This window comes from Artemia franciscana, chromosome 13, assembly GCF_032884065.1.
Source record: "Artemia franciscana chromosome 13, ASM3288406v1, whole genome shotgun sequence".
NCBI classification, from domain to species: Eukaryota; Metazoa; Arthropoda; class Branchiopoda; order Anostraca; family Artemiidae; genus Artemia; species Artemia franciscana.
The window spans coordinates 23,908,790-23,927,115 of record NC_088875.1 but is presented as its reverse complement, the minus strand read 5'-3'; the positions used below and the strand labels follow the sequence as shown (position 1 = coordinate 23,927,115).

The window sequence follows — 18,326 nt, the reverse complement described above, 5'->3', positions numbered from 1 at the left end:
TCTGTAAATGGCTGCGATAAGAGGTCGGAAGGCTCATCGTTTGTGGCCATGACTGCTTGAACCAAGTTTGGGGCAGGGTATGTGACTGCCTCTGCGTTCAGAAGCTTTGAAAAGTAGCTGCTCCAGGCAGAAAGTTGACCTGCATCATCATCGAACGTGCTACGATCCGCAGATAGAATACGAAACTTTCTTAACTCTTTAATAAATCTTTTTGGGCAGTAATCTAAACTTTACTTCATTCTAAAAATAGCACTCACTAAATGCAAAATGCTTGTATAAATTATCCAAACATCGTCATAAAATTTTAATAATTCAATTTTTTTTCAAATTTGTCATCAACTGTTTTTCTTCATGTCTTATACTAGCAATTCAAACCACGGTCTGCACAAGGTCAAAAATAGAGCCACATTCACCTTAAAAAAAAATATCACTAGATGAGTTCAAAAATCACTTAAGTTGTAATTTACCTGTTTCCTTCTTGAAAACGTAAGAAAAAGTATAGTTTTCATATATCTTGGCTTTTAGAACAAACCCGAGGCATTCTTACTAAGGAGGTTAGAGGGATTTTGAGTAGAGAAAAGAAGAATACTTGCTGGCTGGTGTCGGTGATGCTCTTATGGGTAAATAGCATTGAAAATTGAGGACTAAACAAAGGTTAGATCTCATTACGTGCAGTAGGCTCATGTTGCTGAAATGCTATAACTATGGTCTAGACTCTAGACCAAGATCGCTTCGATAGTTCAAGTCAATGATGCTCCATCAGAAATGGATAGTAAAATATGGTATGCTATTTCATCCTTTCGACCTGGATGAATAATATCGTATTGTTGATCAACTAGAAGCACTAAAATAAATTACTAAGAAAACTAACACACGAAATGTTGAATGAAAAGTCCTGTGAATCAAAACAAATTTCCATTGTGCCTTCTACGCAATATATGCTCTGAATGTCACGCGAATGTCACGAGCTCTGAGAAGACATTCGCCAGTGTTGAATACGGCACCAAAACGATAATCTGCACAACCCATGTTGGATGTGGGTGGCCTGAAAATTAGACTCTGTAAACAAGAACTTGTTTTCTTTGAAGGTTTATTCTTTGAAGATTTTATCATTGGAGAATTTTTTTATACTTGGCAAATTATTCTATTCTAGTACGTAATCTTTTCTTATTAAAAACTAAAAATAAGATAAATATATATTATAGACTGAAAAGAGACTTTCTTTGTGTTAGTTTGGACATGCATGAGAGAGAAAGAAAAATCGATAGATCAAAGAATTCTTTCAGTATAAAAAACCTAGAATTGTTTCCTGGTTTTCAGTTTTCCTTTTCATTTTTTTTTTACCTTGTGGTTTCACATTGATATTAGGAATATTTTGTCGTTTTTTTTTCTTTGGCGAGGACAAAAAGAACATCAGAGGGAAATATCTGCCATTTGTTTTGAAATTGTAAGCCTTATCCCGCTTTTGGGGTTTAAAAATCTTGTTTTTTTTCGTAAGTAAGTTCTGAGTTTACAATGTCCTAACATCCTAATATAACAAAAAGAGAAAACCTTGGGCTAGATTTTCCTTTATACAATTCGTGTGTGCAATTTCTCTTTATTTTATTTTCACGGTTTGTTATTTTAGTTGGTTTCGTGGACCTAATTCAATTCTTATTGTTTTCCACTGAGCAGGGCTGAGTTAAGGTCTTGGCAGAAATTTTCGTTATTTTCTTTTTTTCAATGGCTAGAAGATTTTCGTAGTTTTTCTTTGTTCTACGGTTTCTCTTGTGTACTCTTTTCTCTTCATTCTACCAACTGGACACTACTGGCACTCTCGGATAAATATAAATGAAAAACACTCGAGTATTGCAAATTAAATACATGGCGAGTTATGGACAGTATTTTGTCGTAAATTATGCACCGTTGCAAAAGCTACCTGATGTTCACACAGACTGGTGTGTTGCGGAAAACACAATGCGGTACGTGTTCCGCACTGCATCGCTGCAGCAGTGAAACCGCAGACTCTATTCACATCAAAAGTTGTGTTTCCTAGCCATCTCATTATGGTTCTACATTCCAAATTCACCAGGATCTTGGCAGGTTGTCACTTTTTTTGCATCTGAGATCTGAGTCTCTAAATTCACTTTTTTACTTCGCAAGTTTGCCCTGCATGATCCCTGACATAGGAGATTGCGTCTTCTCCATGACTGTGGCCCAGCTACAGTTCATAGTCTAAACTGGGGTAGCAGAGCAAAACTATCACATCAACAGTTGTATCGGTCAAAAAAAGGGTGGGAACACAGAATGGCAAAACATATATTTGCCCCATTCCTTTCAGTGGATTGTCAGCTTTGGTCATATTTTGGTGGATAGCTTGCTGTTGAAACAGTCCGGTTCACCACATCCTTGCTAAAAAATTCGTCTATCTCGAGATCTCCTCCCAAGCCTTCTGAATTAGATTGGATCTTTTAGGCGCAGAATGACTTTTATCGTATATTATCTGATGAAATTTAACAGCTAAAATCATCCTTTTAGTTCCTTCATGTTCTTTTCTTCCGCAATCCGCAAATGTTTCAACCACATGCGCTGGATTTTTCCAACGCATGTTTCTTTCGGAAAATTGTAAGGATAAGAGGCAAGAGACCCATATGTTCCTCTGCAACACGCAATTTGCAGTGGATTTTTACAAATCCGTGCTCTGTGGGAATATAGGGTAAACTAAATAAAGAGAAGTTTTGGTATGAGCTGCAGTTATTTAAAATCTATTTATTGAAATCTCAAAATTTGCCATGTAGTGTCTTGTGGCGCATGTAGAATTGCTGATTTGAGATTTCTATTGGATTCAAAAAGTAAGTATAATCAGGAAATGAAAAAAAAAAAAAAAAATAGCTAAGGCAAAATGTTCGGGCTGAATATGAGACAAAAACATGCAGAAGGTGGTAGTCCAGTTTTTTTGTTTTTTTTTTAGTTTTCTTAGCTGTCCTCTGTTTAATTTTCGAAGTGTTATGTGTAAAAACTCATCGCTTCACGTTGTCATTTGACACCGTGAAGTGTAAGTTCTGTGTGCTTTTCTATAGTGTATGAGGAGCACACTGGTTGTAGGATCTTGCGATCGACTTAAATTAAACATTTTTGTGGTCGTTTCATTAATTTTCTTGTGAAACTTTAAAGTTAATATAAATTTGTATGAATACTGAAAATATAATATACATTTTAAATAGCTTTCTAATTGGAATGGTCGGATCCCTCGAAACCTTTATTTTTCTATGGACTTCGTACGTATTTCTTTAGATTTTTTTTTCGTTTAATTTGATTGTTTTCCACAAATCTTTTTGTTCGGATTTGTATTATCCCTTCAATATTTGCATTTATCCTTATGAACATACCGAATTTAAATAGTACAAATAGCTAAAGTCAAGGATACAGGTTGATCTCTCTTGTGTCAAATAGTATTTCTTTTTTCAAAGATAAGCTATTGTTTTTGTTGGTATCTTTTTTCTAGCAATTTCAATTTTTCGTCTTGGTTGTTTTTGTTTTGTTATAAAAGAAACAATGTTCCCTAACTAAAAATATCTTTAGATACCGATGGGAAAAGAATGGTCACGAATTTTTATATCAAACAGAAGACTATAGAATATCTCAACAACCGGGGAGAGGAACGCTTGTTATTACACAACCTAAAGATGTTGACATTGGTAAGTTTGTTGTTCATATTTTAATTAACGAATACCAAGAAAGACCCCGCGAAGGACGCGGAGAAAGATAATTCTTTTTTTTTAACTACCATCTGCAATTGAGGTGTTTGCTTGCTAGGAGTAGGATTTTAGCATAAAAGTTTGGACGAGAATTTTTTGTTTAAATGACCAAAATAATCTTACCATCAATTTATCCACATTCAAATAATCACAATATTTTCTGGGATGGCCTTGGAAGTTGCTTTAGGCATTACTAAATTAATAAAGTTGTTAAATTTTTCATCTGAACAATTAAAGTTGATCAGTTAATTAAAACCCTATTTAAAAAGTTTTATTTTCGAGATCCCTCCCTCCATTGATATTTGTAAAAAATTCTATGCATACTATTCCTTTAATTTTCATCACTATATTTGTATTTATATACAAATTGTGTTGACAACTAGTAATCGCATTTTTTTTTATTCCATGAATATTTTCACGTATTAATTTTATATATTCTTTCAAAATTTTATGTATGTTACGGTGAAAAGACCGAAATCTTGTTAATGTCGAGATTCACTGGTGAATCTCCAAATTCCTTTTTATCTGCTTGGATTCAATCAGCTTCACCAGTCAGCTTTGTCAGTCTTATGAAATCTATGATAGTAAAAGTTTAAGTTAGGTTAGGTTAAATTAGGTTTTAAATCTCAGAAATGGGCTGAAAACCTAACCTGTCACCATCAAACCTTGCATAAAACTGAAAAAGCTACTAAATCCAAGTTAAAAAAAAAAGTAATTTCGGATATTCACTGGTGAACGTTGACATTCTCCAATTCGGTCTTTCACAGCAATTAAATAAAAGAACATGTTTTTTGAATTAAAAGTAAGGAGCAACATTAAAGGTTAAAACGAACAGAAATTATTACGCCTATGAAGAGGGCTGCCCCCTCCTCAACACCTCGCTCTATGCGCTAAATTTTTTTAATACTTAAAAAAAAACTTATTGTTCTAATTAAACGACCTTTGTATTTCAGGGGTCATCTTTGAAGAATTGGGACAAAATTCAAACTTTAGTATAAAGAGTGAGGTCTTGAGGAGGGGACAGCCCCCTTCATATACGGAATAATTTCTGTTCGTTTTAATGTTGCTCCTTAGTTTCACTTAAAAAACTTGTTTTTCTTATTTAATTTCTGATCTTTTTTAAATAATGGCAGGAAATCTGGCCCCACCTCCACGGTGAAATCCCCCTACCCATGGAAATTCCTCTAGACAATTCAATCTTTGTGAAAATTTACACCGGACAATTACCCTTAACAACTCTATGCGTAAAATTGAGACGGAAAAGAGAAAGCAAGACACATAAAAAGAATTTTGCATAGGAATTCCGGCAAATTCCCCCAATGTATAGTTTCCCCTGACAAGTTTACCCCCTGGAAACTTCCCTTCCCATGGAAAATTCCACCATGGAGAAACCTCCAGCAGAAAATTCGTCCCCACCCCATCCGAAAAGGTCTGCATACTTCCCAATAACAAATACTATGCATAAATAATGGGCAAATTTATAAGTTGAAGACCTTGCCCCTGGGGCGGTGGAGGGGTCATTTTATATCCAAAGACATAATTATTTGGCATTTCAACTATGATGAACAAAATGGCTATCTCAAAATTTTGATCAGATGATTTTGGGACAAAAGGGGCGGGGGAAAGGGCCTAGTTACCCTCCAATCTTTTTGGTCACTTAAAAAGGGCACTAGAACTTTTAATTTTCGTTCAAGTGATCCCTCTCACAATGTTGTAGAGCCAACGGGTAAGATTAAAGACAATTAAATGATTAGTTAAGGTCAATCAAAAAACAAATTAACACTCATCCGTTATCTTTTTTGTGGCCAAAAAATTACAAAATTTCGCATTTTTGCAGATAGTAGCTTGAAACCTATACACTAGGGTTCTCTGATATAATGGATCTGATGGTGTGATTTTTGTTTAGATTCTATGGATTTTAGGGGGTATTTCCCCCTTTTTTTGTAAAATCAGGCAAATTTTATCAGACTTTAGCCTTTCATGGGTAAAATGAAATTTATATATTTAAAATCAACATAGTAATCCGATTCTTTTGGTGTATCTATGGCTTTCGAAGTTCTGTTCTTTTAGAGATTTGGTTACTATTAAGCCAGGTCGCTCCTTACGCTCGTTACCACGAACTATATATATATATATATATATATATATATATATATATATATATATATATATATATATATATATATATATATATATATATATATATATATATATATATATAATTTTGTTGTAGTTCTTTGTTTTGAAATATTTATGAAATATTTTAGTCCTCCCTTCATTATTCTTTTATTTAACGCGGTTTGTATATGTTAAAACTTGATTGTTCTCTGAGTAAAAATTTCAATTTTATCAGAAATACAATCGCGAACTGAAAAAATGTGACAGAAAAAAAAACGAGTATAATCGGAGCCAGTGAATAGAAAATGGTATACAAATATTTTAGACGAGAACTCAGCACAGCCCGTCCTAAGTGCAGATTTAAAAATAGAAACGAAAAACATAGATACAAGTCTTCATGGCAATTTAAAAATAACAACCATAAAAACAAACACTAAAACAAAAGAAACTCTTTTCCAAACAGTGATGAAAGCACAACGTAACAAAACATCGGATATTTAGTTGTAATTCTTCAATCGGTATTTTTTTTTGTATAAGGCTTTTTTGAATTCTTATCCCTTATCAGACGTGCTAGTATAAGAGATTCTATTAGTTCATGCAATATGGTTTCGTAAAGAAAAATACGAGCGATCGAAATTAATAAGATCATTATGAATAAGGGTGATACAAGTTTCTCCAGTCTCAGAAATTACTTGTGAAATGCAATCATAATTTTTCTGTCACTCATGGTTGGCAGTCTGTGCAAGTTTCGAAACGTGCCAATCCTAGAGTACCAGTGAGCTCAATTGCAACTTCATCTACCCATACTATGACCATACATCTAGACCATACATCTAGACCATACTATGCTACCACACTTTATGGTTACTATCCAGATTTGATTCTAAACATCTAGCTTACAACAAATGAGGAACATAGATAAGGGTCCCAAGACTATTAAAATCTGGATTAGGCACAAGTCTTGTGTGGTTTTTATATGTCAAAACTTGATTGTTCTCTGAGTAAAATTTTCAATTTTATTAGAAATACAATTGCGAAACGAAAAAATGTAGCAGAGAAAAAAAAAAACGATTATAATCGGAGCCAGTGAACAGAAAATGGTATGCAAATATTTTAGACAAGAATTACGATCAGATTTGGATTTTGTGAAAAAAGATAAATTGAAAAAAAAAACCTTTAGAAATGATGTACTATATGGCAGAACGAATAGCGCACCAGAAAAAGAGACCAAACAGAAATGTGCTACTTGCGTATTAAATGGTCATCGGGTATAAATTATCAAAAGAATTTCGGAGAGATAAAATACTATAAATAGATAAAATATAAGTGCGTGTCATGTCAGTGAGTTCTTAGTTTTGATATATTAAAGTTATGGATAGTAATAAATATCAAAGTGTAATTAAATACAAAATTTAACAAAGTTGCCGCTATTATAGATTAGCCGTTTCCGCCAGATCCCCTGGTGTACAACTACCCCTCCTTTTATGAAGGAACTTTTTATTTTTATGGAGTGAATGAAATTATATGAAAAATAGTTACTGTCAATCATCCTTTTCCTTCCTTTTTAAGTGCTGGCGAGGGAGATAAAGCTTTGCATTACATAAATCATTAGACGGTTTCTGTTTTACGGCTTGTTTTCCCCCTCTTTGACGATTGGTCTATTCTTGAAGTAGAAAAATTTCTTTTCTTGTAAGCGGTAAGGATTCAGAACTTATTTTTTTTTGTTTGAACCAGTATAGTTCCAGTCATTTGCTAGAAGTTTTTCTTTTAGGGAATAAAAGAAAAAGAGACAGTGTTCTGATCTGTAAAATTAGTTTATGTTTAGGAATGACGTACAAGTGATAGTCAAGTTTTGAAATTGCACAAGTGGCTTGGTTTCACCCTTTAACTTGATTAGATTCCAATATACTACCAGAAAAATTCATGGATTCCGATGGATACAACTAAACCTTGGGGGTGGGTCTGCCCATCTAGATTGGCATTTTTTATGATGATTTTTAGGCTAGATTTCCTAAAGCAAAGAAAAAGGAAAAGAGTTCCGAGTTTTTTTTTTTTTTATAAATGAATAACGTGAGATGTTGCATAGATTATGTTACTTAATCAGTGTGCACACTAGCTGATTTTTCTTTCATTTGCTACTTTAGATTTATTGATACTGTTGTAGTTATCACCAAATTGAACCTCAGTACTGTTTAACCATCAATGTCAACAAAAAGATATTTTGTAAATTATATTCGATAATTAGTTTGGGCTTACTATTAAAATAATCAATCAAAATAAGAAAGAAAGAGAAAAAAGGACACTTCTGTGAAGTTACAAAGCTTTGCAGTCGTTACAAAGGTTTCGCTACTGATATTTCTGTGTAGTTAATGCGGGAACCAAGTCAAACATTCTGTTCTAAATTTCCTCTGGACATCAAATGAGCCCTTCTAAAGCCAATATGACTAAGTACACTTTTCGTATTTATTTATTTAGCTTTGGCTCCAGGGCATTTAATTGTCTCTATAGAATGTTTAGGACATTGCTCAAAAGTTTTTTTTTCGAAGATGCAAAAAAAATGGTCCTTTGAAGCCAGTTTTTTTCCACCGAATCCTGGCTTTTAGGAGCCAGTATGACAAAGTGCATTCTAAAATGTCCACAAGAAAAACCACGATGTTCTAGCCGCTAAGTAAATGCTAAAACATTCTAACAAATATCTCCGCTGCTTGGTTTGTGGACTTGGCCAAGGATTATCTGAACCCTTAATGTGTTTTTATCTTCCATAAGGCCGTTCTTTGCAAAACAAATGAGTTTTTTATTTTTTACAGGTCAATATCAATGTTTTGCCACAAATGAGTTTGGTACTGCTGCATCTAACAGTGTTTTTGTTCGCAAATCAGAGTTAAGTAATTTCAAGGAAGAACCTCCTAAGAGTATTTCAGAACAAGAGGGGAAACCATTTAGTTTGAGATGTCAGCCTCCCGATGGCTGGCCGAAACCTTCAGTCTATTGGATGATACAGGTATTTATTTTTCTTCTTCTTTTTATAGTTTTATATACGTTATAATTTATGCTTTATACGAGTGAGTGGAATCAGTGGTATATTAAGCAATATATCTGATGCTCTTAATTAAAACGTAGTATTTAGTTTTTTCATTGAAAACGAATTTACATGTACCTGGGGAAAGTAAAAATTAATATAGAGACGGGATCGTGTTTATGAATAACTAGAATCTGATTCGTGCGTTCCCCGTATCTGGTAATGTCTTAACAACTTTCACTTGAAGGTGACTAACTCTATCAGATACAATATGCACGATATAGAATCCAGGTTTGATATTCCAATACATAACACTGTCTTATCTAATATGTTACCCAAACTTTTCTGTTTTTTGATTCCTCTGTAATTTGGTGCCAGCAGATTGGAGGCTCAGCACACTCATAAAACTCTTCAAAAAGGGTGGTAAGACGCTACCTGGGAGTTGGAGAGGCATTAGTCTCATCCATACCATGTAAACTCCATGCACTAATAATCCTCCACACAACACAGAGTCCACTCGACAAGTACTTGAGAGAAGAGCAACATCTCTTTAGACCAGGACGTTCATGTACCGATTTGATCTTCACCCTAAGGGTGGTAATAGATGATAGCCGAGAGTGGCAAAACAAATTGTACATGGCATATACAGACTTTGAAAAGGCCTTTGAATTGCTGCATCGTAAGACTCTATAGAAATTACTAACCTTTTATGGCATCTCTGAGAAGCTGGTAGCCCTCATAATGGCTCTATACGAAGACTCTGAATGCTTTGTTAAAACGACAGAAGGACAAGATACTTTCGTGTCCTTTCCGGTGTTAAACAAAAGCATTGTCTTGTTCTCTTTTCTGTTTGCCCTAGCCACTGATCATATGCTCCGTAACACTGTCACCAGAACTATACAATTAAACATAGGACACCAAATTAAGACTTTGTCGACGATACTACACTCATTTAGTCCTGTAAACAAAGACTACAAGAATTACTAGAAGCTGTACGTGACAGAGGATGACTTATGGGACTAAGAATCAACGCTGATAAAACAAAAAGTATGGCGGTAACGGATTCACTTTTACACCTGAGCTGCGATAACCAGGGCATTGAGCAGGTTTCAGGATTCAAATACATTGGGAGCAAAGTGATAAATACGGGATCAACTGGAAAAAGATATATTCGATATATATTCAAAAGATATAGCTTTCGAGAATGCATGTCTCCATAGAATACTAATCATCCATTGGTCACAAAAAATCTCTAGTGAGAAGGTGAGACGGATGACCGGACAACCCATAGTGACATGTCATTAGGGCACGCCATTAGGGCATGTCATTAATTGGGGGATTTACTTGGTATGAATGAATCCCGGATCCCAAAAGTGACGTTCTAGGGGCAACCAGAAGGAAGAAGAGGCAGACCGCGCATTGCACACTTATCAGACGGACCTGCGAATCATAAATGCTTCCCTTCAACCGGCGTGGGAAGATGTTCTTGCTGCGGCGCTCAAGAGGGATGACTCGCGGCTTTTCTTGGATGCCCTGGGTGCCTATGGAGGTACAGGAGGATCTAATGTCTAGGGTAAGGTCTGTAATTCGGTGTTTTCTTTATTCCTTTATTTTTTGGTTATTCGTGTAAATATACTGTTTTGATACTGAGCACCTAAGATGTGTGCCTTAGATTAATGGTTTGCTAACAGTTTGTCACAATAAAGCTATGTTGCTAGATAAATAAAAATGTGCAAAACTAGAAGAAAGAGAATAGAAAACTGCAGTATATTGAATTTCGTGCTTTAACAAGGTTGTAATTTAGTGCTCTAATCAAGGGAATACTAGAGCAACAGGCTTTTTAGGGTTCTGCAATTGAATTGAAAAGAAAAAAGAATCAGAATGGCTGTAACAATCCTAGCTGAATCACCATAAGTTAAAATTGAAAATATCAGGTTTAGAATTTTACAAGGAGATGGTAGACAGGATGTATTTTGTTCCCGATAGGCTATCTTGACCCTCCACGCTGAACAGTCCCGTCCCATTTAGACTGAACATTCAAGCCCGTCTCTCAAAGAAAAAAATTGTCTGGGAAAAATATCGTTTATTATTTTTTGTATGGTTATCATTCTATTAACCATACATTCTATTCTATTAAATTTTTCTATTGAAAAAAGAAACAATTTTTTGTTTTTGTTTTTTTAGGCTCCGTATAGGTCGGATATTTGATCTGAAGATCATTAGCCTAATTTTATGTTTTGTTGATAAGCATTGTATCGATATGAAGTGTATCGATATGAATTTTGATATGAACACTTGCTTATATTAATTAGAAAAAAAAATCCTAAAGAATTTTTTTATGAGTTAAGTAAAGAGCCATGTTAAACTAAAAACGAACAAAAATTAAGTCCTGTAATAATTTAAATTTAGAACAAATAGAATTAAAACATGAATAAACAAATGAAATATAAAAATGACATATACTACCATACATGAATAATCAAGTCCAACTAGATTTAACAGCAATGGTTTTCATTTCTTTAAATGATAGATGCAATGAAGAAAAAGTCAAAATTGGAAGTTCTGAATTCAATCGGAATAATTTGAATTAAAATAAGTATCTTGCCTTGCTATCTAAAATTTTGCAACAAATTCTTATAATAGTTGTACTATAGACTTTTGGACGGATGTGTTTATGTGTTCAAAGAATCCAAATAGTAAGAAACTTTACCAAGCAATATTCCTCGCTTCAAGTTCAAATTATTGGGGGGCCAAAACACATTGTTTTTTTTTCAATTTATCAAGCGTTTTACAACTGCTGCGATTAAAGTTCAAATTATAAAGAAACTCAAAAAGTTATCAAAAGTTGACTGTAGTCCTAAGTAGTCTTGGTCGTAGTCACAAGTAGCTTAAGTTGCAGTTGCAAGTAGTCGCAGTCACAGTTGTAAGTATTTGCAGTCGCAGTCGTAAGTAGTCGTAGGAGCAAGTAGTCATAATAGAAGTAGCAGTAGTAGTACCATCATATAATAGAAATATGCACATATGGTATTTTGGTTTTGCTCAACAACTCCCTTAGCATTTTCTGAAAGCCCTACCTTAATACCCTTATCCTTTTTGGGGACCCAAGGAATGCCTCTCTTTTACCAATAACAAACCCTATATGTAGTCATTAGGCAACTTGTATAGCTCAATCCCTGTCCGAGGTGCTGTGGGAGATCATGTCATCGCTGGAAGCATAGCTATTTGACCTATAGACTATTTTGAACAAAATGGTTATCTCAAAATTTTGATGGAAGGTCTCTGGAGGAGAGTAGTTATAATGAGCTTGAGAGGGAAGCTGGTTGCCCTCCGTTCACCTTTGACTCTTAAAAAGGTCACTAGAACTTTTTACTTCGAATCGGATGAGCCCCTTTCGAAGTTTCTACGAACACTCCTTCCATTTGAAGTTGCTTTAGGAAAAGTAAATAATACATTGATGGCTTATGACTGTACTACAGGCAACACTAGAGCGTTGCCTCTGATGAACGTATTAAAATGAATGAGATGAATCAAATCAAATATCATTGAAGATTATAGACCAATTGTAAACTGAAATAATAGACATCTAAAGCATTTATATGAGAAATTTGTGTGGTCTTCCAAAGGTATTGGATTACAGGGACAGTGTAAAAATGAAAAAAGAAGGCATATATAAGCTAGAAGTCTAGTTTTAAATGGATTTCCTGAACTGGTTAGCTTGGTCTTAACTAATCATTTAATTGTCTTTAATCTTACTATAGCTTGTTAAAGAATGTAAAGTGTGCATTTGCCTTTAAATGCTTTTCTCACGCGAGTTAATGAAAGGCTATTGTCTAAAATAGATAAAATTAGGAAGTAGAAATAAAAAAATAAGAAATAAGATGAAAATAGTTAGACATTTTGAGTAACTGAAGAGAATTCCGAAAAAGGAAAAGGCATGTTTATTTCGTTTAGTTACTGATTTATTACAAAAATAGCGTTAAATCAGTGGCCTCTTACTTTGCTGGCACCAAAAAATGTATTTACTTAAATGAGGTTTTATCTAATTCAACTAATATCCATCCATTTGGAAATCGGAGTTTAGATTCTCTAAGCTAATAAGAAGTTTCATACGCAATATGTTTGATAAAAAGTCATAGAAATCCAGAAATTAACGACACCAATGCCGAAGTCCTTAAAAAGCAAAGGGAACAGATGTTTAGGCCTAATGGGTTTGGTCGTTGGTAAAACTGTACTCAGCAAAAATAAAAAGCAAAATGATCTTGCTCTTGAAACTAGATCAACAGAAAGAAAAAAAAAATTTAATCAGAAACAGTTTTTGACTTCGCCGCCATTTTTAAAATGCTAGAATAACCTGCTAATGATGACCTACATGGAACGGCAACTGTACGAATTTGGTTGAAGGGACAAACTGCATTCAACAATATGAAAAAAATGTCGAAACAACAGGGAAAATTAAATTAAATCAGAGATAGTTTTCGAGGTACCTTGAAGACTATTATCAAAACAAAGAAATATAAAATAAAAAATTATAACTTCAAAGTTACATTATAATATTGCATATCAATACGATGTTTGCTGAGTCGGAAATTGTTAAAATTGGTATTTTTTCTGAAATGTTAATAATTTTGTGAAATTTTTTGTAGAGCACCAATGGTGCACTAAGAAGTGTCAATTCGTCGAGGATGACAGTTGACCCTGAAGGAACTCTTTGGTTTTCAAACATCACACGAGAAGATAGCAGTGAAGACTTCCTGTATGCCTGCTCAGCCACATCCAAGTTCAGAAATGAATATAAACTTGGAAATCGAGTAAGTTTAAATTCTGGTTGTATAGAAACGAACTGAAGTCTAACTGCTTTATTAATGGCTCTTGAAATAGACCATCATTATCTTATCTATCATTACTGTCATTCCATGCCGTTTATTCCGATTAGGAAAAACGAGGCAGTTTGCTGAGAAGATTCCATAAATACATTATCAAATATAAGAGTAAATTGGAATGAATGAGGGCCGCATTTCTTTCGTCTTTGTTTATTTTCTTTCTATATAAATATCAGTAATAATTCTTTTAATTTTTAGTTGGCATCCTTCTCTATGACTAAGCAGTATTATTTGAATATAGGACGGCTTCCGAATCCGAATCAGTACAAAAAATTTGTTCGTGGATCTAAATTCAGATCTGACCATTGAGCTGAAATTTCCCTATAAGGATTTAGTTTTGTATTCAAACAACAATGTTAATATTGATTATATATGATTTTTGTTTAGACAAATTGGTTCCAATTTTTCTTTTTACAGTAAGTTTTTCTTTCTTTTAAGAGAAGCTTATCATGGAAAGTCAGTTTTGCTTTTTACTCGAAAAATTGTTCCAGAAACTGACAAACCCCTCTGTAGCATAATAAAGAAATTTCACTTGAAATTTGTCGGTTATAAAGCTTAAACGAGGGAAATATCCTTGCAATTTTTCTCAGAATTGAATTTTGTCTTCATAGACCCTAAGCTTTATATACTGCTATCACATATGAAGTCTGGACACCTTGTAAAAGTACCCAGTAGTGGATCCTGGATGGAACCCCCACCTACCCGGGAAGAGGGAAGGGTTCAGTTTTGTGTCTTTAGTCTTTAATTGCATTTAGAAATATGTTTACTGTCGACACTGACCCCCTCCCCTTCCCCCCACCTGGTTTGGGCACAGTTTAATATTGGTAAATCAGCGATAGTGAAAACGGTGTCTCTTTTAGGAGTAACAATTCTTGTGCCTTACAATAAACAACAAAGAGAGATAAAACTCTACAAAAAAAACCTCAAACGAGACGACGGCCAGTAGAGAGGAAAGACTAAAAACGCGTTGTTTCAGTCTTTCCTCTCTACTGGCCGTCGTCTCGTTTGAGGTTTTTTTTTGTAGAGTTTTATCCCTCTTTGTTGTTTATTGTCATGTTTGGCCAGTTCGGCTTAAGAACTTTCATTGTGCCTTACAAGACCTTGGATTTTCAACCATCTCGCTGAGAATCTGCGAAAACTTTTTTTTTGCGGAAAAATTTGGGTGGAGACACTGGCTCAACGATCTTACTTTAATCCCTTCAGTCATACACATTGCAGATCCTTTTAAAATTTGTCTCTCATTTCAGCAATGTACAATTATCTTCATCTTTCTATCGAAAGATGTTTTATTAAATTATTTGTTACCATAAATTCATGAACGTGAACTGTGATTATTTTTTATTGGGTTAAACCCTTGGCTATCTGCTTTTGAAAAGATATGACAGTAGTAATTTTGTGGCCCTTAAAACTCCTGGCATAGAAACGATCTCCATATATCCTACTCGGAGGAAATGTGTCGTCAGTGTAATATTCCCGATATTCGAGTCTACTATTATAACGTCGTTGCTGGCACCAAAACTAATTTCTGGCGTTTCTATAGTTTTACATGGAAACGATAGTGTGACATCTGTAGTAAAAGTTAATTCTTCCTGCCCTTGCAATGTCTTTTTCTTTACTAAAAGAAATAAGGTAAACGGCTTCGGTGCACTTTATGTACATAATCATGATGGCGAATATGTTTCACCAGTCTCATGGTGATTAAAAAAAAAAAAATTAAATGCACCAGTCTCGCTGTTTCGAACCAAGAGTTCGAAAAATATGGCATTGGAACCCTAATTTCAGAAACTGAACCGACGAGTCTCAAATTCAAACTGCGGATCTCTTGAAATTTAGATTTTTTTTTTGTGGTAAATAAACACATATGTTCTTACTTTTCTATACCATTTTTTAAAATTTTTCATCGTAGACTCTAGACATAATGAAAGCTTGGGTTTTTCTAGAGGTTAATTTCGACTATAGGTTTAACCGTTCGGACCATGGAGAGGTCTTAATAGGGGAGTAAATGATTATGTAAGCAGTTTATAATATATCCAAAAGGAAGAGCTTGATTTGAAAGGGGAAATTGCCCAGAAGAGCTATTTATTTCAGTCTAGGTAAGTTAATTGAAAGTTGTTATCAGTTATTAATTAACATTGTACGGGTACTTTAGAGCGAGTCTTTGTGTAATTTTTTTTCGTTATATTAGTATATACTAAATCGTAATTGAAAGCAGGTAAGTAACCCCCCCCCTCCCTTTAGGGAAAAATACTGAGCACCCGAAAACTCAAATATATTTTCAGGTCTACTTAGAAGCTATTCCATCAGGAAATTCGGCTGTACAAAATCGACATGAACCAGTTCAACAATACGTGTCAAGGAAGAATATGGTCGGCTACAGAGGCGAAAGAGTGGAACTTTGGTGTGTTTTTGGAGGAACGTAAGTTGTCATATTTGTTTTTTTTTTATATATTGAGTTAGAAGACAATCATATGGGGTTAAAAGAGTATTAATGATAAGCTTCTACTACATTTATAAGATAAAGTGGGGCAATGGAGTCAGAAAAAAATTCACAACTTTCTTTGATTTGTGCTTCTCTGAACCTTATCAAAAACTTGGTTCTTTGTTAATCGATGCATTTGATTCATTATCATCTTAAGTATCTCAAAAGAAACTTAAGACATCTAATAGTTTTTTTTTCAACTGGCATGGGTAAGTTTAATGACGACCCGGGTGAAATTGTTCAACCGTATTTGTAATTTCATAACTGTTTCCTTCTTAATAAATAGTCTTAAATTACCCATAACTTGCCCTTCTTCACTTAAGTTGAAATCCTTATTCTCGCTTGTAATTTTGGCATGGCCAATAAAAAACTATACGATCGGTTTGCAATAAAACTATTATAATTTTTGGTTAAGGTGGATTTTGTTCACTATGCATCTGCTGAGAAGAAAAAAAATATATTTGGAGAATAGCTCATTAAATGTCAAAAAACGTAGGAATATTGTGTTTCTCATAATATACACAATTTCGGAAATGTACTAAAAATATTCAGTTTCAGCTGTGTTTAAGCATTGGTGCTGTGAAAGTGGTTAAAATGTCTTATGCCTAAATTGCGTTGCTTACATAAACTGTGCAAGAAGAGATGTGTAGTGGTTGTTGATTACTGGCAATGACCCAGCCAGTTCAATTATTAAGATTCGCTTTTTTGAGTGAAATGAGGATGCGGGTTTCGTCTTCCCATTATCGAAATTGGGGTCTTGTTTATTAATTGTGTCTTGAAACGTATTGTCACCCGGCCCAGTGTATTTGTCTCTGTTCAAAATGGGATCCCTGCTACGTCGCTTGCCTGTGATCAGTAATTAGCACCTAATGTCAATCCCTTGAGAAAAAGCCGTTGCTTCTTGTGGAAGAAGCTCCCAAATTCAACAAAAAATTGTTTACAATTTAAATTCCGACCATCTAGCTAACTTAAGATCTCAAATAACTCTGGCCCAATTCCCTTGAGTTTTTCTTACATAATTTTTGTGGAATTACGAAGCTTACTTATAAAACGCTTAGCTCATTATGGTGTTTGAGATCCGGTGACTTGTTTGGCTCCATATGGGTCTGTCCGCAGTTGACGGATTGAGGAATTCGACCCAGTTACTGTCATATTTCCAGAACCCCTTCAAGTGGCTCTTAGTCAGACTTGATGGTAGATAACCAGGTTTTGTTTTTATCAACCACCCGCTTCCTTCGCAATGGCTAATTGTATTAAGTTGAAACTTCTAGGACTTGACGAGAGGGATGTTGAACTGGCGAAAAGGCAACGATTAATAGTACTACTGCTACTAGTACTAGTGCTATTACTATTCAATTAAGTGATTTGGAACAATTTCAGTCTGTCGATGCTCTTTGAGAAGCGAGTATTAATTTTCTTCTGTAACCGGTTTGTAGTTTCTGTCCTGAACCGTTTTAGCTGCTTCCTGGATGGTCCATATGTTTTAAGTGAAAGATTAGGAATATCCTCCCCTATCCCCTATAAGAGACCAATTCTTAATTTGATGAACAGTGAGCCCCTTATTAGTTATTAAATTATCTGCTATTACTTGCACTTCCTATGTTTGTGGATATTGAATTTGTCCAATGGATTTTAATCAGCCCTTTAGCTAGGGCCATCCTAAATATACTAGCCCAAATATGTATTTCACGGTTTTTTTTTTTACTATAACACTCTATTTGGCGTTTGGATCTTATCTGTGCGTCTATAGAAACGTAACATCCCTGTCTTTTGGATGACAAGAAAATCCTGCACCTGCCTGTAACTTGCTTGGGTCATGTCATAGCCTGATATGAATACATCCAGCATCTTTGTCAAGTCTCCAAACTCATCAGTTGTCTATGTCCAAAAACAAAGGCTGAGTCTGATATTTTCATCATTTTACTGAAGAGCAGGAAATGGTCTACTTCTTCTTTTTGCGGGATGATTTTGTTCTGAGCATTCACTTATGAAAAACGTGTAAAAAATAAAGTACGAATCTAAACAATATGGCTTCTTTCGTTAGCTACTGTGGTGTAACTTTTGTCGTCACAAATGGGCACTATTTACAGTGT

General features: G+C 34.6%; 1 protein-coding gene across 1 annotated transcript in view; it reads left to right on the top strand.

Moving 5' to 3' along the window:
* LOC136034690 (neuroglian-like) overlaps positions 1 to 18,326 on the top strand; it is a gene marked incomplete in the record, with an annotated part of 146,180 nt that overhangs the window by 43,874 nt on the left and 83,980 nt on the right. Inside the window, 4 exon segments of the mRNA XM_065716015.1 lie at positions 3,562 to 3,677; positions 8,663 to 8,856; positions 13,518 to 13,682; positions 16,034 to 16,170. Coding sequence (XP_065572087.1) covers positions 3,562 to 3,677; positions 8,663 to 8,856; positions 13,518 to 13,682; positions 16,034 to 16,170 — 612 coding nt within the window.